At 39.8% G+C, this 23,683-nt stretch overlaps 2 protein-coding genes across 10 annotated transcripts; both read left to right on the plus strand.

Moving 5' to 3' along the window:
• The first annotated feature begins 4,107 nt into the window (after positions 1-4,107).
• LOC131670416 (uncharacterized) lies at positions 4,108-7,562 on the plus strand. The gene is made up of 5 exons (XM_058946009.1): positions 4,108-4,245; positions 4,744-4,916; positions 5,235-5,398; positions 6,940-7,108; positions 7,367-7,562. Exons 1-5 carry the CDS (start codon positions 4,108-4,110, stop codon positions 7,560-7,562), a joined length of 840 nt encoding a protein of 279 aa, XP_058801992.1.
• Positions 7,563-12,525: 4,963 nt separating this feature from the next.
• On the plus strand, positions 12,526-23,604 carry LOC131670379 (serine/arginine repetitive matrix protein 1). 9 transcript variants are annotated; one of them, XM_058945932.1, is made up of 18 exons: positions 12,526-13,000; positions 13,234-13,305; positions 13,662-13,784; positions 15,981-16,151; positions 16,292-16,449; positions 16,565-16,744; positions 16,821-17,894; positions 17,975-17,992; positions 18,130-18,261; positions 18,330-18,836; positions 19,725-19,751; positions 20,868-20,912; positions 21,530-21,788; positions 21,870-21,958; positions 22,038-22,276; positions 22,360-22,521; positions 22,607-23,256; positions 23,375-23,604. In XM_058945932.1, exons 1-18 carry the CDS (start codon positions 12,989-12,991, stop codon positions 23,585-23,587), a joined length of 4,131 nt encoding a protein of 1,376 aa, XP_058801915.1. In that variant the 5' UTR covers positions 12,526-12,988; the 3' UTR covers positions 23,588-23,604. The 9 variants fall into 9 exon arrangements, with proteins under 9 accessions (XP_058801915.1, XP_058801913.1, XP_058801917.1 ...); XM_058945930.1 differs by having other exon boundaries at positions 12,527-13,000; positions 13,216-13,305; XM_058945934.1 differs by lacking the exon at positions 20,868-20,912 and having other exon boundaries at positions 12,527-13,000; positions 13,216-13,305.
• Positions 23,605-23,683: the final 79 nt, after the last annotated feature.

A 23,683-nucleotide genomic window follows, 5' to 3' on the forward strand; every position in this document is an offset into this window, starting at 1 on the left:
AGGCTCGCGTAGAGCGAACTCGGAGAAACAAGCAGCCCACGGCAGAGCGGGCCTTGTTCGCGATAAAATCGACGTGGGGGAGAGAAAAAAAAAGACGGAGAACCGATAACGAGGCTCGGGTATGGAATTGTGCTGTCAGAGAGCGCGGAGGGCTGCAGCGTCAGCGGCTCGCGTGCACATCGGAATGTACAGGCGCGCTCGCGAGCGCCTTTTCGCGTGGTCCGCTTCGGGCCTCGTCCCGCGCTTATTTCCCGCGCCCTTGGTCGCACTCGCGTCACAGGTACCCGGCGCTTTTCTCACGGTTCGAGCTCTCGCGCGCCGCTCGTCGGAGCACCCGGCGAAAAATTGAGCGAGCCGCGACCGCAAATCCCCCGGCCGCGCGCGCGCTAACGCGCAGCGATTGCGAATCCTCGGCGCAAGTTCAAGGGCGCGCCGAACGCCACGGCCGAAAATGCACGGGCGCGGGGTACCGTTGCGATCCTGCGCGTCCCCGTACCCGTTACGAAGAGCCCCGGCCGAGCGCCCCGCCCGCGCGTCAAAACGATAACGTGCGCCTAATAAGCTTCTCTGGATTCGGGCTGCGGCCTGGCGCACTCGTACGCGCTTCGAGACGGCACGCCACGAACCGTTTTCTGCGCGTGCGTTTCGTGACTCTTTTTTCTTTCGTTCTCGTTCGTTCGCCGCGAACCGAGACACGCGTGGCGCATTTCGAATCGCACGCACCTGCGTTCCTTCTCGTCTGCTTCACTCGATGTCTCTTTTTGACTGACATCGATTTCGACCGGACGTGTAATATTACGTTTAAATTCTGGACAGACCCGGGCCCAATGTACCCTCGTAATTCTCATGATTTATCGCTCGAAAATGTATATCTTCAAAATGATTACTTTTGACAAGGTGACACTCTAAAAAGGTATTACAAAAAAAGAAAGAAATCCGTTGCTTGGGAAATTTTGGGCCTTTATTAATTCTGCTCTATTCTAATATTTTTTCCTTTTGTCGTAAAGACAGATGACTTTCAATGCAATTGCATAGCAATTTAATTACATGAAAATTCAATTTGATTTGGTTATTTATTAAACTTAATGTTTCATATAGTATTATGTCAACACCTTTTTCGACTATATTTCTTAAAAGTGATAATTAAATACTGAAAAGAAAAAATCAGATGATCCTGGCTTCTAAGTAATTACTAAAAATCATAATTTAATTGGGCACTTATCGATTGCATACTACCAAAATAATATATCTTTCAAATTTATAACGTATTACATCAATTAATTTATTCGCTCATGTAAAAGATGCAATAACTTTTGCCATTTCGTTTTATTTAGTTTTCTAGTTGATTTATTATTTGACGTATTCGTCCATTTCGAATATCGCGAGTTGAAGTAGCTGCGTCATGCCAAATTGACGCAATTGGTTATTTCTATGCTACAATAACATTCGTAAGCGGGGAAATAGCCAGATACAAATCAAATAACGCTTGGCATTATTTTGCATTGGAATACATTGTACGACTTGCATCCACAAATGCACTTCCCTTTCTGTTAACACAGTAGCGCATGCACAAAGCCGCGACAGATCTGTCACGAGCGGGCGAAGAGAAAATTGATTTGCGCCACAAAAACGAGAACTACGCGTGCGCTTCCGTGCAATTAGCGCATAAGCGTTCGTTCATAATTTTGTCGAGTATGAAGATCGTTGGTGCATAGTACTAACTTCCAATGTTAAGCCTCAAAGTACAAAGTACATTATAATATAGCTCCCTCCTTTCGTCAATAAAATCATTCCGTGACCGCGTAAATTTTAAGGCAATTAAGCGCTCGTAACGAAAAGCCATGTAATCGAGTAGTTTCTTCATCAGAAGAAATAGTTCCGCGATTGTATTGTGCGTCAATTTTCTTTTTGTTTTTTTTTTTTTTTTTTATAAGCGACTGTCGAGAAATTTAGAAAGTGTCTTCGTTCATCTTGCAAGCTCGCATCCGTGTCTCGCCTCGGAGTGGAAAATTGTCGACCAACGCGCCACGAAGACGAACGAAAGTTGTCCCGCTTATATTTTCCACGTTTGGCGCATTTTTTCTTGACCACGCATGTATCGATAACGTGCTTTTCTTTCACTTTTGATAAGCTGTGTAGCGCCGGTACGAATGTACGGCTCTCGTCGGTTTTTTTTTTCTTTTCCCCGGCGGCTTTTGCTTTATGATTGTTCTCCACGAAATAATGCTCATTGATAAGTCTAGCTTGAAGCTCTTGTAACTGATACTTGCTGCAAACGGCAGCAAGTGTAGCTAAGTGATTCTATATGCGCGCACTAACAGTCAAACGACGCGAATAAAATTAACGAAATGATTGTTAAATAGCAAAACCTCTCAATGAGATAATGTTATAATAAAAGTGAATTGCGATTTCATAACTCAGTTATGGCATACTGCATCTACCTAACAACCGTATCGCGGTAATTAATGAAGGCGCTTTTCCATGACATTGCCGTTTCATAACTGCACCAAGTCGAATAAAAAACGAGAAAATCGTTTGTGCAAATGTAACGCTACTATTACTATATAGTTGAAGAAAACTCGGGAAGAAAGCTCGTTATCGCGCTGGCTCTCGTCAGATTCGCTCCTACAGTGATGCAGCGAGGGGAAAGAAAAACAAGTTGAAATACACGCCGCCAGAAATATACTATTCCAGTAGTAGAGCTCTCTAGGCGAACGCGAAATCAATCGTAACACGATCGTCTGCGTTAGACGTTTTTAGTCGAGTCCAAGTGGAGCTTGCATAAATATCTTCAGCTGTCAACTATTTTCGCGGGTTTTGCTTATTAACCGGGCAAAGTCCTTCGATACTGCGATAATGTCGAGATTCAACTGCTGTAAAACGATAATGGGAGAGTGGAACATCGTGCGTCCGATGCAAATTAGACACGCTACAGAGATTTCGGAGGTCACGTCACCCGAAATTATTATAATGCAATGTCATTTACCCGAAGGTTATGGTAATGTGGATTTGGAACCCAGAGGAAACGTCCGCGATTGGCCGGTGATCCAGGTGTGCCAGTAATCTTGAAAAATTCTTTATAGCGCGAAATTCAATGAGGACGCGACGCGGGCACGGAGGAGAGCGAGTATTATGGTAAGACGCCCGGCGCGATTCGGTGCGTGCGCCACGGCGGCGACGTTCGAGCGGCGTGGATTTCACGTGCGCTCGGCTCGGTCCATGACACCTGTTCTCGCGGTCAACGACCAGCCTTGCCTTGCCGCCTCGTTGTAATATAGCTCCGCGACACCTTCTAGGAAGTCGAGCGTTCAAGGCTGCGTGCCTCCATACTCGCAACTTCGAGTCTTCTTATGCCGGATCGACCCTTTTCTCTCTTGACGAATGGTTTAAAAAGAGTCGAACGCTTCGTTTTACCGGGCTTTCGTGCATTTCGTAATATACTCAGGATGGTTCGTTAACCCCGCGAAACTGTCTTCTTTTTTCTTTCTTTTTTTTTTTCATCGCTCTGACAAGAGATTTATGTAAGGTCATTTCGGCAAGCATTTCTTGATCCTTTTGTGAAGTACGTGACGTTACAAACCAGTATTCTAATCTTCTTATAGCGTCTTCATTTTCAGATGTTTTTTTTTTCCACGGATGACGATTCCGAATAAAAGTACTCAAGATATGCTTAGTATATCGAGTTTTTATCAATCGTTAAAGGTGCCATAAAATATTTTTCGATACACCGGAAGTACAAATTCCAAAGCGTATGCGCGGGCGTGAGTACCATTGCGGATTGTTATTTGCCAACTTGTTCAACACTACACGTGTGTGCTTTCACTCGTCTAGATTCGTCTTCACTCACCGTTCGGCTCGTACGCGGCAACATAACGGATTTTATGTGGATCGCAACCCAGAAACCTCGAATCACTTATGTATGTGTAAGTGCATTTCAGTTTGCGTTCGTTTAAAGTTGACATTTTCTCTCGTAAATACATTTCCCAATTCCGTTAGAGAACGCACGAAACATTTCGCACACGCACCATTGAAAAAAATGGCACGTCGTGAATTCGCACGCTCGTAAAGAAAAATAGAATGCTCGTGTAATAAAAAGTAACGAGGACGATGAAAGGTCCAGCCCCCGATATTCTTTTCTATTATCGCGATAGCGGTCTAGCGTGGAGTCATCGAGAGCACGACCGTGGCCCTTTCGTGGCTAATGTAATGCGTAACGGTGAACTTGAAAATTTAGCGTTGCCGGAGGTACGTACGTTGGCTTATCCGCGGAATTACGCAATTTGACGAGGCGACTTCCTTCGCGCAGCGACAACTGCGATGCATAATTTTCACGTTAATTTGGCGCGATTGCATCGCGGATGGACGACGGTTGCCCGCTCGCGTCACTCTTGAATTTTTCCTCGGCCGCACGGGTACCGTATAGCTAATCTCTCACGCGTAATATTTTATGCGCGTCGTCGAGCGGCCGCTGGACTTTTCTCTCTATTATAACATTATCTCGCGAGCATTCTTGAATCATTCACGAGACGAGACGAAAGTCTCGGGCTCTGCACAAAATAGAACTTATCTGCGCTGATTTTCAATTACTATAATGTACCGTGCATACGAGGCTGACTCGATTTGGCTTTTGCGTCAAAAGCTCGAGTAAAAGTAAATGAAAAGCAAACTCGCCGCGGTGAACAGCCACGGCTTGCTGCGGAACGACGAAATGAAAAGAAAAAGCGAAAACGATCTCGTTTTTAGGTGTCCAGTTTGGCAGAGATAGCATTGCTGTTGCTGGTAGGAGCAAGCTTACGGTCACAGGCGTACGCGGCCACGAAATGTCAGGGCACCGGCCTCGGCCTCAAGTACGTTTGGGGAGACGCGCTGACCGACTCCACCGACTGCCTTGGTCCCAACAACATGCAATATCCAACGTGAGTTCACTTTTTCGTCCTACTTATCGCCGGTTTTCATTCTACTTTTCGATTCCTTTCGAATACTTTCGACGGTTTAAATAAGGCAGAAAAATGAATGATAAAAAAACTTATAAGCTGTCCATGAGTATGTATATGTATAAAGAGTGATTATATGAGAAAGGTTTGAAAAAACGAACCGAAGTCCTTTCGATTTGTTATCACGGAATACAAACAGTATAAAGTATAGAGAGTACTGCGTGAAAACGAAATTCTTTCGCGTATCTTTTCAACTTTAATCCCTGAATGATCAATCGAGATATTGTAAAAATTTGGCAGGGGAGCGATAGCACGCAATTTCAAGAGCACGTGGCCGGGAAGCAGCCGAACGGCCAGACACTACCAGCCGCGCACGATTGATCCGGAACTGACGAGGCAAGCGCTTCTTAACAATTACAGAGCGGCTCACGGAGATTACAGTATCGCGGACAGCTCCAGATCTGGTAAGTGATATTGGCATTCCTACGTTTCAAATCGTAATCCGTCTAGCTTGCCACGGGGAAAGCTGCCGGCTTATTTGCGAACTCATCGACACGTGCAATTTTCGTGAATTTTCGCGACGATTTATCGACGCCATATACGTACTATCGAACTCGATAAAGCTCGATCGTGACTAGCGCGGTTTTGCGGCAACGCGATTTATCGCGTTACGAGGAGTCGAAAACCAACGCAGAAACAACGTCCGTCCGATTTGCATTTCGTGGATTTTCGAGAAAATCGGTCACTGCCATGCTCCTCCGTATACCTGTACTTTACGATACACAATGCACAGCTTGAGACGCAAGAATAACGATCTATCGATCAGTGCGCAAAATTATTCCTAAAGCTGTGCGCACGTTCCATCGAGCTTCAAACGCGCCCCGTATCGCTTCCCATGACGCAACGAAACATATTCCCGCGTAGCCGGGGAAAAATCCCCGAGCAACGAAGGCGTATCCTCGCCGTCAATTTCACGATAAGCATCCGTTCAGTCGCGCGAGCGAGAAGTTCAAGCTCGTACGCGATTGTTTGCGGCGGGATGGTCGGTTAGGCTCATTTCCAAAGATAGTTTCCGAGTTCTTTTGACACGAAAACGCCCATTCGTGACTCTGCACACGCGCACATCGCCCCACCTTGCGGGGCTGTTTTTATTTCTCGCGAATCGGCGACGACCTCGAATCGCGCACGTCGAGACCATTATTCAAGCGCATGTCCTTAGTTTTCAATTCTACCGCTTGAAGTGACTGTTAGAGCTGGTTATGTGCGCTTTGAAACGACTGAATAGAGCTCCGAAGGCAGCAGGCAAAGATTGAAAGTAATAACTTGGCTCGGAGCAGCTCTTGGTAAAACGTTACTTTTATTTTCAATGAACCAACTGTTAGAGTTACCGAAAGGAACTTTACGGGCTTCTCGCCGCCTCGGCTATTCATTTACCAGCAGCCGCAGTAATGCGTTTCTTCGGAAGCGGTAAAAATTTCAACGATCGTCTTAGTCCTAAACGGCCGTGCCAATTCAGCCACGCGTCGGAAAGATCGATCCCGCAAATGGTACAATCCATAAAGACGAAAGTGGCGAGGAAAAAGCGAGAACGACAGAACAAACGGAATACGTGCGCGGAGGTAACGAGCGAGCTCGGAAAGAGAGCGAGAGCAAGAAGCGCGAAGGCGCAGTGCAGAGAGGAGACTCGTCCTCGCGCACTCCCAGCCAATACAGTTATCGACTGCCTCGGCTCCTTCGCTCGCGAGCGTACGAATAACGGGACGCCGGCACTTGCCGCCCGACCGGCGACGACCACGAGGACGATGGCATTTAGTTTGCCCAATTGCCCCGCTCGTATACCGCCTTGATCTTTGCACGAGCGTTTTCGCGAGCTCTTTTGGGTTTAAAGGCCTTCGCGCGCGCATCTGCCCTTTCCGAATTAGCGAAACGGGCGCGCGTCTTTGCTAACGAAGCAATGACTCGTGTCCGGCGCACGCGAGTTAATCGATGCTCGATCGTTCCACAGCCCGCTCGTACTCGACGAAGGACACCTGCGGCTCGCCGTCGCGACTGTGCAAGACGAGGTACAACACCACGGCGCCGATGTACGGGGTCAGTCTGACGAGCGGCCAACCGGTCACAATTGTTCAGAAATTTCCGGATCTACTGCAGCAGGTCGTCTTCGAGGTTTGCGAGTGAGTATTCTTATCGCTAGTACGCGATTGTCGTAAAACCGATCGGCCTGCAATACCATGCTCTGCACGCTGTAATCGTTATAACTTCAACTATAAACTGCATTTACGAGTATATTGAACTTTCATGGAGATAACAAGTCGACATTCGTCTCTTCGCAGACTATTCGCGTCGACTGCATATATCCGATACTCGGCCTTTCTCAAATTCAGCCTTCGCGAGATCATTTTAACGAATCCACATCAATTTGCTCGTTTCAGATCGAAGGAATGCGACATCGTGCACGGCGAGTGCACACAGACTTACGTGCCCTACTTGTTCCTAGTGATTCCATTGGGTCCTGTAACGCTGACCGGCCAGGACTACGTACTCGTCGAGAGTGGCTGCGTTTGCAAGCCTAAAAACACTTTGGGCTCCAGCTCCTCGTCCGACCTACCGGCCGTCCCACCGTTCTAAAACGAAAGAATCGCAACGAATTATAAGCAGCTTCTGATAAAAACGAAACAACAAAAAATGGAATAACAAAAAAAAAACAAAACAAAAAAAAAAATACCAAGAGCAATTGAACGACGCGCTGGCGCGTATACCGTGCCGAGTGCGCGTACTTCTTCGTTCTTCTTTGTCGAGGGCACGCGCGACTGATAACGGCGGCGTTGCTCGAAAAGGAAAGACGAAGGCAACGCGCGCGCGTGCACGCAAATGAAGACGAAGGCAGAGGGAGAACGACGAAAAGGAGAACAACCGACGGCGAGCAAGTGGGTAACGAGGCGAGCCGAACAATGTACCCGCAGTGAGAGAGGAGTCGATCTCTCGGTGGCACGCGGAGGGTCATCGGTTCGTCACTTCGTATCTGGGATACGAGCGCTCGCTCTCACTCTGACTCAACGCCGCCTCCGAGTCGATCATCCGTTGGAATTGCCCGCGGCGCGGAAGAATCAATACACGAAAATACTGCCCGCTTGGGACGTTGAATGTCGATGAAAGGTGCTCGACTGCGACTGCGAGATCGACAGGAATACAAGAGTAGAAAGTCTTCGTCGTCCGAGTCGCGCGTCGACGTTACACAAACATATAAGTACACGATACAGCGTCAGTTGAGTCAGCGGCCTCCATTCGCGCGACCACGGCTTTACGTACATTCTTTCGAGAGTACGGGAGACGAGGCGCATCTTATGCAAAGCAACGCTTGCACTTGACCCACAACGTAATTGACGTGCACGTGTAATATATAGATTTATTCGCAGCCAGACGAATCTTTCTCTCTCTCTCTTTTTCTCAGCTGGCGCGGATCAGGTGTGTAACGGTCCGCGCGAATCAACGAGCAAATGTGTAGTCAAGAATTCCCGCGACTCTGGAACGCAGCTGCCCCCCCCCCCCCCCCGGAGGAGACGCAGAATTTCCCGTTTTCAAACGACCCGTCGTCGACGATTTCTTGTGTTTCTGTACTCTATTTAATACTTCTTTTTTTTTTGCGACGCGCAAATCATTTTACTTTATTTGCATGTCGCGGCCGAGATATGCACCGTTTCCGGTCTGTAGATTATCCCGTGATGATATTACGTTAATCGTAATTGCGATGTTAACCGTAAGATGTACGTTGTAGTATTGACTGCCTCCCAATTCGAACGTATGTTTGATTTTTTTGTTTTTTAATTAACAATAAAGGGTTCCGATAATTACTGTATGATCTATACAAGCTGAAGTCAATACTGATGTATCAATAATTAAGGAACACTCAATTGATCATTATACTTGTAAATTGTCAAGACTTTTCTCATTGTAGATCTTATTTGTAGTTATACCTGTACGATTATTAATATATAAGTTATTTATAAATACACGTATTGTTGTATTATTTTGTACTTGCCTTACTAACTGTAATATTTTCATAAATTACAATATTCATAATATTCACACTTTGTCTAAGCGCATGTGTGAAATAGTATATTATTTATAGACTCTACTTGCATCTCTACGATGTAATTGATTTTACGACTTCGTTTCGTGATGTTTAGTTATCAGTTCAATTGAAGTCAATCGGAAACATTCTTAATAGAGAAAACTTTGTTGAATCATCGACTTCTATAGCCATTCGCATGACAATCGTTGCCAGATCGAGTCTTATTAACGAAAAGATCTCCCGCAGAATCCACGGAAAAATAAGTCAAATAAATGATTTAGTACAGTCATGGCGATCGCACGTGCAAAAGGAGAAAAAACTGCTTTGCTTTATTTGGCGAGAAAGTACGACAGTTACGTCCAACGATCGGCTGAAACGACGGCTGACGCGTATAATCAGCGCGACGGGTTTGATTGCTCAGCGGTCAATCAACAAGCAAGATTCACGGCCAATCGGCAAATCGGCATATAAACAGAGAGAGGCGGAAGCAGCAGCAGCAGCGGCGGCAGAGAATGTGGGACTCGGATGGAGCGATCGGTCCTGGGGTACGCTGACCCAATGGACCCGTGAGCCGCGCGCGGCAGTTGTAGTACGGCGAGTACGCGCGCGGCGCGCGAATTCCGATGAGCCTGCTCTTACCGTTAGCCCGTTGCGGGATTATTCAGTCGACTCCTATACGCGCGCGCGGCCGGCTATACGTGCGCTTCGCGTCACTGTGGAGGAAGAAAAAAAACCATTGCATTAACACGGCGCACGGCCGCCGGCGACTCGCGGCCTTACCCTATTCAATAAGGTCCTTCCCAGCACATGACTGACCCCTTTGCACCGATCCCACGTCCCGCATAATGCTGCAAGGCGCCCACTTGATACGCCGCCACTTTTTCCGGTCGGACTTTACTATATTTATTATCGCTCCTGATCATTCCAACTGATTACGTGCACTCTATTAATTGGGATTCAATGATCCAATCAAAGTGTAAGCTTTTTTTATTTTCGTTGTATAATTCTGATGCGGGACTATTTGTTTGGGGGAAAACGTTCAATACGGATAAATAATGATTGTTCAATAATTGCAACGTACTTTGATTTTTCAATGTCGTTGCTGATTCACATTGAGGAAAATCTGAGGGTGGTTGGTAACTACCGTAGTCAGGTATTATACTCGTGACATTTGATTGTTTATTCTTTTTGCCGAACGTTCAAGACATGGAGCCAAACACGTTTCCCGAACAATATTTTCAAACATGTACAAATTGTCGTCGTTAAAGCGATCGACATATAAGTATCATCACAATCATTTTAAAAGGTGAGAATTTCGAGCCGTTCGTATTTTTTGTTTGTTATACTTGTCACTGAAAGATATACCAAATAAAAAAAACACTATTTTCCGATCCCATAAAAATTGAAAATTAATGTTCATATTCCCAATATTTCAGATAAAAAGTACAGAGGTGAGTTGGTTTTTTAAATCAAAATGCCCAGAAAAAATTAATGTGGAATTAATTAATGCGTAAAAACGTTGAGTATTCAAGATGTTATTGCGTTTTGAGAAAAGTGAGAGTATGTCTGCATTTTATCAGTATATGTTTGACAGTTTGAACTGAACTTCGAGAAAAGTCGTAAAGTAATAGAAAAGCGTGAGAGTGCGGATTGAGCGAGTGAGGCTCTTTTTGACAAGGGCAAGCAGCATCAGTTCTAAAGAAAGCGCCTGTGTAGGGAACACGTACGCTTTTCACCTTGTATTTCGATTCCAATAAACTTAACTTTTACCTATCTTCTTAATTATTCCGTCATCACACGAAGAAATCCTAGATTAGTATATATTAGTATATATATAGAAGTTACTTGTTATAAAATTCGTTATATCCACCTGTTATTGTTGAAATAATTATTCTTGAAAATGCCTCACACTAGGGAGTAATTCTATCCTGTCACTGGGATAATTTTTAAACTAGGATTGTGCAGATGCTCGATTCGACTCGAAGTTCTAAATTCACGACATAATTTACACACTATGTTTTAAAAATTATCTTAAACCTTCTAATCTACTTGAATATTCAAGTTTTCTGGCTCAATTTAATCGAGTTCTATTAAGTAAAAATTACAATTATATGTAAGATTACGAAAGAGGCGAATATTTGATCTGGAAAAACTCGAGAGGTGACTCGAACTCTAATAGGCAATTAAGTAAACACCTTTAAGGTTATGACAATTATAATAAATCTTTCGAATAAAGAATTTTATTATTCTGTATTTTTAACAATGTCAAAAAAAATAAAAGCAAAAAGTTAAATAATTTACCCTGCTTTCCCCTACCAATGAAATGAAAAAATAACACATAGCAATAATAATTCGTTATATAATAGCGTATTAATTAATCGAAAAATGTGTAGGATGTATAATGTATATACATAGTAACAGTTATAAGAATATCCTTCTTGTTAAAAATAACGCAATGTAATTATCATTTTACGTATTAATAAATACATTATTGTATTAATAAAGCGCGAGTAACGTCAAATACTCAATACGCATCAATTTGAACAACAAAAATGAAGTTTCTTTAATTTTTCAAACGAACGCATAGTATCGTTAAATAGACCTAATCAAATCTGATCATATTTTAGAATATGATCAAAGTTGTGGTATATTAATTTATGAAGCTTAGAAAACCATATGTGGATGTGATAGATAAATAAAAATTCCTACAGTCTTATTCAAAGGTTCCATTGACATGAACTGCATTATGCACGTATCAGCTTTGATTACATATGTATATATATATATATATATATATATATATATATATATATACACACACACACACACACACATACACTGTGCTTTAACTTGCCTATATACATGCAATATCGAGTCTATAGGTTATAACTTGTAAGGGTCAGATATATGACGACCTGCTTTCTTGGCACAATGCTAATCATCAGTTTATCGCCACTATAAAAGTTGACTTCAACGGAATAAAACTTGATATCGCTTATCTAGTGTTTCTTGGAAGATATGGAGACAGCATCACACAACCGTTTACTGAATTTTATTTTTAAAACGTATGTGTTGTGTATGTGTCAATAATTATATACATAATTTGCTTAAAATGTAGACGTTCTGGATAAATAACGGCTATTTTAAAAATTTAATTTTCAAAAGCTAGATGTTAATTTCAATTTACCGCTTAATCTCATACGCTACAAAGAGGTCGCCACTATCTGGCGCACGAAAAGCTATACTATTTACTTTTCCCATAAATATTTCAGTTTTACAAGATATCTTGCAGAAGTATGTTGAAGTAGATTGCAGCTTGTTATTCTGCATCATAACCTAACCAAATATTTCATTAAATCGATATTCGCTAACTGGCAACATCAGTAAAATTCTCCCAAATGTGCGCACACACGTAGCCATACCTATAGATCACGTGTGTCGTGTGTAGGCTTGTACGAGCGCACCTATATCGACCAAGCATACAGGCACACAGGATAGACAGAGAAAGTAAATTCGTACTAGAAAGAGAGGGAAGCATAACGTATTCCAACCGAGAGTCGCTTCGCGAGCGTCTCTTGCGTTGACTAGAGCGAGAGTCGTAGCCGCTTTGCGTTTCAGTGCATATTTTCGGTGATTATTGTACCTCGTGTTAAATTGGCGCATATCCCAGTGTCCTCTTAGGACATTACGGATCGAGCGTCCGCATTAGTTCATCGACGACATCCGCTCATCCACGTCTTCAGCGAGCTGTGTGCTGATTATCGTGCCCCGACTTTTTATTGATCCCACCGACGCCGCCACCGCCATCCCGGCATTACAACTCGACACGCGCTGTCTCTTGTTATAAACTTTTCTACAGCGGGAAGCCAAGAAAATAATCGTGGCTACTCCCTCACCCACAACCAGAGCGAATGCACATTACACGTTGTAGACATTGACGTTTCTTGCTGTTGCTACTCGGCCGATACCTACGCCGATCAAGATGATGTATACGGTGAGGCTAACTCCATTTTATATGCTCTTAACAGTATGGACGTGGGCACGATCAAGTCTTATCAGCAATTTCGCCCTTCTTTGTCTGATATTTATTTGGGAATACGATCTTTATACGTATTTTTGTTATTAATGCATAACTATTTTTCGAAATTTATTGTTAAATTAAATTTAGTTTAACTCTATGTTAGTGAATTTTGACTCATATGCTCGTAGGGAACCACCACCACACAGGACACCAGGTTTAGCGACAAGGAGAAAAAGCTGCTCAAGCAGATGAAATTTGGAGACTCCTTGACGCAAAAGGTACTATTTACAGACATATGTTGAATATTTTTCTTAATTAGGAATGTAATTATTCATCCTATTTTTATTTATTACTGAAACTGCTTTGGGTTGCAAAAGAATCTATTTTTAAATCAAGCAAATGGATTGTCTCGATTTTGTTCAAAGCTACTGGATAATTCATTCTTTTATAACCATTTTTTTCTCATTAATATATCTATTCCTTTGTCAATCTTTTTTGGATATATCAAATTACTAACATAAGAGCAATTTATTGTAAAAGATAATTAGAATGTATACATATACAAAAATTAAAAGAAACAAAGTTGTGCATAGTATATTTCTTCACAAATTTAAGAGACTCAATTAATTTGTAGGTGGATATGCAAAAAGTAAAGCTTGACGTCATCAAACCATGGATCACAACCAAAATTACTCAAATCTTAGGAATGGAGGATGATGTCGTAGTAGAGTTTGTTATTAACCAATTAGAAGAAAAGGTAAGAACATGAAATTTAATGGTAAAGGGATACATAACTGTATCCAATAAAATTAGTTTTTGTCTAATCAGTACCGATACTACTGATAAAAATGTACGTTCACTCAGCTTTTTCCCCTCATCATACTACTTTGTTAAATACCTATTATTTCAGCTCACAACGCCTAGTTCAACACGTTGATTTAGGTAGATAACTAGCTAATTTGAATAGGTAATTTAAAAGTCTAATAATTTGGTTTTTCGTTGAGAATCAAGGCATGTCTTTCTGAGTTGATAAAACATTCCAAAATTTTGTAGCAGGAAATAGATTATATATAAGGAAATTTGAATAAAAGAATTTAGAATGTTCTTAGCAATATGAAAGGTTTGAAAGCTTTGTTTTTCATTGCAAAGTCATATTATGTAGCTATTTCATTACACTGTTCAACTGACTGGATATTATTCCTAATCAACAAATAAGCATTAAGAGAGAAAAGTATATGCAAACATTGTCCTTGATTAACAAAACTGAACAAAAAAAAGAATCGTTTTGTGGACTAGTTGCATGATTTTTCTTGTGCTGTTCACTGAAAGACTCTTTTCATTCAAGATTTTTTTTTACTGTAATTTTTGTATTGGTAATTTTTTGTAATCAAATAGTAGTGTAAGCAATTGTATTAACAAACTAATGGGCAACTTAAAAAAACGTTTGCATCATTTTCTTTTCTTTTTTATCTTTGTGATTATGTAAAAAAATTAAATTTTTATACTGGTAAGTAGGCTTTATATGCATTCAAATTCAAAGTCTATATTATTCTTTTTGTTTGCAAAACAAACAATTTTTATTTGCTTGAGAGCACAATTTTCGTTTGAATAATGTCGAATTCAAAAAAACTATATATTACTATTTTGTAATAGAGAAATAAAGTGACCTCGTCGAAAAAAAGAAAAACAAATAAGCCATAGAGCTTTGGTAAACTAAAATCATGTCTCATGCCTTTGAATTCCCCGTTAGTCTAAAAGTAGAGACCGTTGGTGGCCGTTGGCACTCGCTCGAGCCCTTAGCCCGCACGTCCAATTATCGGATGCGCAATCAGCGACTCTCGACATCCGATTGGGGCCGATCCGTCGACGATTCGCCCCGTCGTCGAATCGTCGCCATCGCCTCGTCCGCACGCAGCTGCAACTCGCGCGTCGTTCCTGCACCAACACTGACACCTCAGCAGCAGCAACATAGCTACGTCTTCGACTCATCGTCGTCGTCGTCGTCGACGCGCCTCGCGTTTGCTCTATGCAAACATCATCCAGCGCTACCACCGAGCTTATTGCCTCTTGCCAAGGCATTCGCTCAGCTCGTCGTAGACCAGCGACTGCTGCTATCTGTCGCTGATAGCTGCACCGGCAGCACCACCGTCGCAGTTTTGTCAAACTGTTGAAAACTGCGCATGCCAATGTCGTGGCATGCCACGGCTGCAAAGCTGCAACTGCTACTGCTACTGCTGCTGCTACTACTACTGCTACTACTACTACTGCTACTGCTGTTGCTGCTGCTGCTGCTGCTGATTTCGTCGGCAGTTCGAGACGTCGACGCGTCGAGATCAACGTCGCCATCAACAGCTGTCATCAACCGTCACGCCAACAGTGTGCACACACCTGCTACTCGTACCGACTACTCGTTACCGGGCAACGGACACTCTCACTCTCGCTCGTGGCTTGTGAGGCCGGTGGCTTGTTTACCTAACAGGAGGTACTGTTAAAATTTGCGTGATTTTTGACAGCGACTATGAAACGTACGGCTACTTATTTAGGATGCTATGGAGACCAATGGAACCGCGGCCTTATCTTCTTTCTCTTCTTCCACACTAATTCCTTTATTTCAGCTTGTGGATGGACAGTAATGGGGCTGATCCAACCAAAGTTTTTTTAAAAATGTGTCTTATTCATTGCACATCAAAATATACTTTGTGTCTTCAACAGGTTTCACACAGTAAGTTATGAACCTTCGTTACAATCTTGGTAAGATCTTTAAAACAGAATCTGCTTTTTCGAGGGGGAAAAGCAGTAGACGATATATACATATAATAAATAATGCCAATAAATAATGCCAATTGCATTAAACAAAATCAAAATTACGTGCACGAAATGTGTAAGCATTCGTAAGATAGGGGCGAAATATCAGTAAATTAAACCTGTGTTCTCCGATTGCAATTTTTTACAGTTCCCAGATCCTCGAAAAATGCAAATTAATTTAACGGGATTTCTAAATGGGAAGAATGCTCGCTCGTTCATGGGCGAGCTTTGGGACTTGCTGGTTTCTGCCCAAGAGAATGACACGGGAATCCCAGAAGCGTTTCTACAGCAAAAGAAAGATCAAATAAAAAAACGACTGGTAGGTTTCTTTTCGAATACTTTACGGTCATACAAAAATAAAACACTATCGACCGCTAGACCGTGCTTTTGAGGTTACTTAATATTCAAGCTATGTGATGCATCTGATTCTTAAATGTTATTGTCGTTGGTGTGTAACAGGAAGAGCAAGAAAAACTACAAGCATCTCTAGCTGACAAAGATAAGGATAAAGACAATAAAGAAAATGACAATGACATTAAAGTGAAGAAAGAGGAAAAGGATAGAGAATCGTCTAAGGAGCGTAGACGCGAACGTAGTCGAGAACGGGACAGAGATCGGTGAGTCGATTTTATTTTGTTAACTTTGTATCCTCGACCGTCTGTTGGTTCGTCTCTACAATCTGAGTTCGTTTATAAATGACTGCTAGGTATAAGTTAAATATCATCTTTGCAGCAAAAGAAGCAGATCGAGAGAGCGCAGAGATAGAGATCGCAATCGCAAGCGCAGGTCATCTTCCAGATCTCCTAGCAAGGGTTCAACTAAAGATAAAGATATGAGCGATTCAAAAAACGACCGCGAAGATTCTCCCCAGGCTGATAATGCTATTCCTGTTATGCCTTTGAAAACCAAACCGTAAGCTGATCAATGATATTTTATTTCGACGTGCATTGATTTCATTGAAATTTCTAATACTTATTGTTTCTTATAGAGAAGCTGCTGTAGCAATATCTCGGCTCCAAGCGAAATTAATGAGTATCGCAGATGGCAAAAAGAAGAACAATCGATCCCCTTCTCCAGAAATAAAAGAGAACGCAGAAGTTAAAGCGGCAACAACGTTACCGCCTGTAGTTAAGAAATCCAAATCAAAGTCACCGTCTTTGCGTTCCAAAAAGTCGCGCTCAAAATCGCCAGCCTCCAAGAATCACTCGCGCTCACCTGCGTCGAAATCTCGCCGATCACGTTCCAAGTCTAGATCACGGCGTTCCCGATCCAAGTCTAAATCACGCGGTTCAAGATCTACTTCACATCGATCCAGATCTAAGTCTAAGTCGCGAAGATCAAGATCCAAATCGAGATCCAAATCTAAATCACGGAGATCGAGATCCAAGTCTAAATCGAGACATTCTAGATCTAACTCCAAGTCAAGAAGGTCTCGGTCACGATCAAAGTCACGTAGGCGTTCCACGTCCAGATCTTTCGATCGCTCGAGATCTCGCAGATCTAAGTCGAGATCATTAAAGCCGAGCAAACGCTCCTCCAGGTCTGCTTCTCGCTCGCGCGTAAAAAAATCAAGATCGAAGAGTATAGATAGAAGTAAGTCCAGGAAATCCAGAAGTGCATCTAGCGATTCAAGGTCGACCAAGTCACGATCGAAATCTCGCTCGCGCAGTCGATCGAAGAGTAGATCAAGATCAAAGTCTGTGGAAAAGGAGAAAACAAACTCCGATGCTAAGAAGAAAGCTACAAGTGGAAGCAGTGGCAGTGACAGTAGCTCTGAATCGGATGATGACAAGAGGGATAAAGATAAAAGTGATTTCGAGATCAGAAAGAAAAAAGATGGCGTACAGACGAAGAGATCTTACAGAAAGACTAATAAGGATGACAGTGGAAGCGACAGTGATTCAAGCAGAGAGAGGAAGTCTTCTACAAAGAGACGTAGCAGTCCTTCACCAAGGAAGGATAGGGATCGTTCCAGAGATCGCGACAGAGACAGGTCACGCGATAGATCGAGGGGCAGATCTCGCGATCGATCTCGTGATAGATCACGAGATAGACGTAGAAGGTAATTTATACTTTGTTATTTGTCATCTAATAATTTAGAAATTGATACTACTTTCATGAATTTTCTCTTGTTGCAAGCAGAGTTGTGAATATACTTAGGTAATACAATAAAACATGTCAAACATTTACCATAAATTTTCTAGAACCGCTGCCCCCTGTTACTTTCGAAAAATTAGATTTATTAAATGATATCAGTTCAGAACTGCGTCTATTATAATCTCTTTTTTATTTTACAGGAGGTCACTGGACAGAGATCGGGACAGGAGACGAGGGCGTGACAGGGATAGGGATCGCGATCGTCGTGATCGCTACAGTGGTAGCCGCAGCATGAGACCACCATCATCGCGTAGAGCACCCAGTAGGCGAAGGTACGTGATTAAAAATATTCTCAACTAACTGTGAAATTCGTAATTTTAATTTTTTTGGTGATTTACAGAAGTCCACGCAGGTCACCAGCACGGTACCGCCGTCGCTCACCAAGCCCTCGCCGCCGACGCTCTATCGACCGCAGGCGTCGGTCATCTGAACGTCGCTCTCGCCGTCGTTCACCAGACTGGCGAGACTCCCGCAGACGCTCGCGATCTCGCAATAGGTCGTCATCGCGCGATCGCTCGAGTCGACGGGACCGATCTCGTGATCGAAGGCGCCGCTCGCGTACCAAGTCTAAAGAACGAGTTTCGCCTGCGAGGGACAAGTCGAAGCGACGCACTGAATCCGAAGAGAAGCCTGTTACCAAGAAGCCTAACTTGGTGGAAGTGATTCCACCGCCGGCTGGTTCAATCATTAATGACTTGCCACCGCAACAAGCCGCGCAAATCGTCGTGCAGGCTGCCTGCGATACTGCTGACGTGATTAAAAAGGACTTGAGAAATGGTAGATCCAGATCTAGTAGCGCCCATAGCAGTGACAGCTCCGACAGTGTGGATGACGACGAACTTGCTAGGTGAGCTTTCCTTTTGTTTGGCCTCTACCTCGCTCAAATTATTGCTTTAAATTTGAATATCTTTTGCTAAGACTTGAGTCTCATGAAAATGTAAGTTTACAATATTATTTAAGACTTATAATACATCTAATATGAACTCTCAACAATTTACAAATTTCAATTGAAATAACTTTTCCTATTTATTTACACCGACAAACATAACATGGATTTTTAACACATTTCTGATTTTTGTAAAATAATACATACTTTTCGATAACATATTCTAATCAACAGTCGAAAGTCTCTATTAATATTATTTTTGTTCACTTTGAGTTTACTTTATCCAAAATATATTTCTGAAAAGTATTGATCATATAACAATTACTCACATCATCATTAACATATCGCATACATAATTCCTTAAGGTACTATTCAAAAAAGGTTTCAATGATATATATATATATATATATATATATATATATATATATATATATATATATATATATATATATATCCATGTTCTTCGTATTTTGAACTGTATCTAACATTCATTAACAAATTCACTAATAACGATTTTTCTAATCTATAATGTTTGTATAAATTTATAATATGTTAAATATCTAAACTTCAATGAAATTCATACCACTGGAGTTAAAAAGCTATGTTGAATTGTATGGTATATAGTATAAAGTGCAGTCTTTTATCGATTACGATTCTAATGTGTAAAGTAAGAATGATATACAAAACAAATCATTTACTTTACATGTGATTATTGGATCAATTTTTTTTATTATATTTTTTACATACTAAAACAATATTAAAAGGATAAAAGACTGCAGTTTTAAATTTATGACATTTCAAACAATCGAAATTAAAAAAAACAACATTTTTGTTTGCTTTTTACCCAAGTATGATGAAGGCTGATACATCTGAAAAGTAAGACTTAGAATTATCAAACGTACAAATATTTTAAATGAGTGTACACTGTGAATATCATTATTCATAGATAAAAAACTCAAAACATTCTTGAATTCTTGCTAAAAAAATCATTGATAAAGTTTTTTCACTCTTATTATTAATGATTAGTATACTATGATTTCAATTTACCTAATCTAATGAATATTAGTGAGTTTTCTATTTATGAAATTAACAATAATCGAAACTTGGAAAGCCCAGTACTTCAAAAATATTTTTATATTAAATATATTTTTGTTTATTTATTTATGGAGTCTTCAAAGGAGTGATTTTTAAAACTTTATATATGATACATATGAATTATAAATTGTTTCTTTAGCGAATATTTTTTTTAATTAATAACAATATTTTTGTTCAGTTTCATTTAAATATTCAAACCTATTTTTTCCCTCTATATAGTCAAAAATTCAAATTCTGTTGTAGTAAAGAAATGATAACATATTAAACAAGATTTACTTCTATAATAACAATATTATTTAAGACATATATATATTTTGTAACACACTTATTCTTATTTTCGTTTCTTATTTTAACTCAAAATTTGAAGTTACTGCCTTTCTAATTTTCATAATTTGTTTTATTTTAACCAAATTGAAGTACCAAATCTAATAAACTCATCACAGGCTATAAATAAATTTTTACTTGAACATGGTACTTCAATGCAAACATTTGAATTTCCCATATATTGAATATACTTTATGTAAATCTTAAAATATCAAGCATAAAATAAAAGAAAAGCGCTTGTTAATATGGAAATTAAGTGTTTGACAATGATTTGTAAGCATCTTTTTTTGAATATTTTCTTTTTCGTTTATATACAAAAAAACAATCAACGAGAGGATATGAATCACATATTTTGAAAATCAATGAATGAAAGATTGCTATAGTATATTGTTTCCAAGATAATGAAATATAAAATACTTTTGTTCGTCACAATCCATTTACAATTTACATTGATCTAAATTTTATTGGCCAGTTGTTACGTAACATTGTTAAAAACTCTCATTGGTTAAAAAAGAAATCCAATTAACCGTATTGTATGAATAACAAATTAAAATACTTTAATATTTTAAATAGAGGCGCGTTATTGCTGTACAATCTGAAAACGTTTAACTTGGTAGGGTAAGTGCAGCACACGAGTCCGATAAAAAGTATATTATGTTCGTAGTAAAACCGTAATAATTTGTTGCATTCTTTTTTGTACAATTTTGTAGATATAAATTTCCACGTCGTTTGGTCTTACGTAAGATTTATTATTTTTTTATTTAATTGCTTTATACACGAACATTTATTTTATGATTTACAGGAATGCATTTTTTGAAAGCGTTTCTTACGAAAAGAAAATGTCATTTTAAATTTATACATTTTTTAATCGCTATAAAACGATCACGTAATAATTGGTCCAATAAAATTAGTATGATATGGAAAAAAATGGAAGTCATAATTAACGAACAAAAACAAAGATGAGCTATATAAAATTCTTAAGTATTTACTTTCGTAAGATGCACCTTCAAATTTATACATGATTCTTTTTTTTTTCAAGTAGATTTTTTTTCACAGTATTTCAAAGCTTCGTCCTCACTTGATCGATTTAAGTTCATCTTAATTTGTACAGTTTATAACAGCTATATAATTAGATTTTATTCATTACATACTTATATGTTATAGAATAAATGTTTCTCTTAATATCTTTTTTCATTTTGCGAATAATAGTATTAATAAGAACGTTCGATGTGCAGAAAAACCCTCGAGCAGAAGCTACTACAGGAGAAGAAAGAGCGAGAGCAAGCTGAAGAACAAAAGCGCAAGGAGAGTGAGAAATTGGCTAAGGAAGAGGCAACTAAGAGAGCTACGGCTACTGCTGCCGCCACTACCGTTTCCACAGCTACCTCTGAGAAGGAAGCCAAAAAAGTGGAGATTCCTCTGTTAAAAAAGACAGAGACAACTATTTCACCTAAAAAAGTTCCAACCTCTGCTCTTCCCATTTCTAGACATAGGGTAATTGTTAATAAATTTGTAAATGTAAAAATTCTGTATATGATTGAGCAATGGGAAAAGAACGTTAATTTTTATTTGCAGTTTTCGCGAAGTTTATCTCGAACTCCATCTCCTTTTAAAAAAACTGAAGATATTATAGCAGAAAAGCTTCGACAGCAAAATGCATTGAAGTATGAACTCTTTTTAATGAAATGTAATTGATTAATTTTTATTTTATTTAGTGGCTTTAACGATTTTCAAAATTTAAAGGGATGACAAAACAGTGTCACCGAATGTTACTGAAGTCACAGTCGCTAAGGCAGAAGTTTTTCCGTTAAAAAAAGATGACAAAAATACTAAGCCCATAGCAAAGTTAGTCGTCGAAGATAAAAAGAATAGCACTCAAAAGCTCGTGGAAATAAGTTCAGCCAAAAAATCTACTGAAATTAGTAAGAGGTCGAGAAAAGACAAAAGAGATGAATCGTCAGACTCCGATAGTAGTGAGGATGGTTGGTACCGGAATATTACAAAATAAATGATTTTTTTTAATTGTGTTTAATTCTTTGTGTTAAAAATTGTAATGCTTTTACAGAAAAGAAAAAGCCTCGTAAAAATGAAAAAACTAGAAAATCCAGACAAACGTCAACAGACGATGATAAATCAGATAAGAGTAGGGCAGATTCTAGTTCAGAATCTGAAGGTGAGAAAAAAACTATTGAAAAAAGTAAAAAGACAAGAGATTCCAGTCGTTCAGGTATTTATATATAAAAAACGAAGTTGCTCTATTTAATAAATTGTTTAATTGAGTTGTTGTTCACTGTTTATACTGTTCTTTACAGTTTCTACTGACACTAGATCTAAAGAACGATCAAAAGAAACAAAAAAACGAGACGTTAGTGAAAATGACACAAAGAAACGAATTAAAGATAAGGACAAGGACAAAGACAAAGATAAAGACAAGGACAAGGATAAAGATAAGGATAAGGACAAGGATAAGGATAAGGATAAAGATAAAGATAAAGATAAAGATAAAGATAAAGACAAGGAAAAGGATAAAGATAAAGAAGAAGATCTCAAAAAATCTAAAAGATCTCGTAAAGCATCTTCGTCGGCAGATGAAGATCAAAAGACTAAAAAAGCTAACAAATTGGAAGAAGAAAAAGAAAAACCTCGATCTAAAAGAGTAAAGCGAGACTCAAGCTCGGAAGATGAACCGAAAAAAACGTCACGCAAACGAAAAGACAGTTCATCAGAAGATGAGCGGCCTACCAAAAAGAAATCGAAAAAAGAGTCGAGTAGTGAAGATGAAGGAAAATCTAAGTCCAAAAAGTCAAAGCGAGATTCTAGTTCAGATGAAGAAGAAACAGAAAAGGAAAAAGAAAAGGACAAAGAAGTAAAGAAAAAGAAAAAGATTGACGACAGTAGTGATGATGAAAAAGTTAAGAAGAGGCGAAAGAAGAAACCTAAAACAAGTACAAGTGAATCTGAAGTAAGTGTTATTTCTTTACACGTTTGATTGATTGAATTTTGATTTATTTTGAAATAACTGATTATTTATTTTTTATATATACACTTATAATTTCTAATACTGACTAATTTTTCTTCAGGAAAGTGAAGTCGAGGAAAAGAAGAAGAAAAAAGATAAGAAACATAAAAAGCATAAAAAACACAAGAAGCATAGAAAACACAAGAAGAAAAAAGTAGCAGAATCTGAAGAATCTGATGCTAGCGAGGGAAATACGGAAGAATTGGAGAAAAAACTTCGAGAAAAAGCTTTGAAGTCAATGAAGAAAGGACACAGCGTTGAACGAAGCGATTAATCATTTACATTGAAAATTGTAAAAAAAACTTAACTAAAGCATGCAGTTTACTCTCAAGTTCTGTAAAAGTATCTGTCAGATACTTTAGATACTTTA

This window comes from Phymastichus coffea, unplaced genomic scaffold (assembly GCF_024137745.1).
Source record: "Phymastichus coffea isolate CEN01 unplaced genomic scaffold, Cenicafe_Pcof_1.1 PCOF00110, whole genome shotgun sequence".
In the NCBI taxonomy this organism is placed as follows: Eukaryota; Metazoa; Arthropoda; class Insecta; order Hymenoptera; family Eulophidae; genus Phymastichus; species Phymastichus coffea.

Bases quoted from the DNA above. Each gene is read 5' to 3' on its own strand.
- LOC131670379 (XM_058945930.1), top strand. The intron at 20,913-21,529 runs GTAAGTGCAGCA...TTCGATGTGCAG, and splicing joins AAAACGTTTAACTTGGTAGG to AAAAACCCTCGAGCAGAAGC. The intron at 21,959-22,037 runs GTATGAACTCTT...CAAAATTTAAAG, and splicing joins CGACAGCAAAATGCATTGAA to GGATGACAAAACAGTGTCAC.
- LOC131670416 (XM_058946009.1), top strand. From the start codon at position 4,108: ATGAAAGGTCCAGCCCCCGATATTCTTTTCTATTATCGCGATAGCGGT. The intron at 4,246-4,743 runs GTACGTACGTTG...TCTCGTTTTTAG, and splicing joins AAAATTTAGCGTTGCCGGAG to GTGTCCAGTTTGGCAGAGAT. The intron at 5,399-6,939 runs GTAAGTGATATT...ATCGTTCCACAG, and splicing joins CGCGGACAGCTCCAGATCTG to CCCGCTCGTACTCGACGAAG.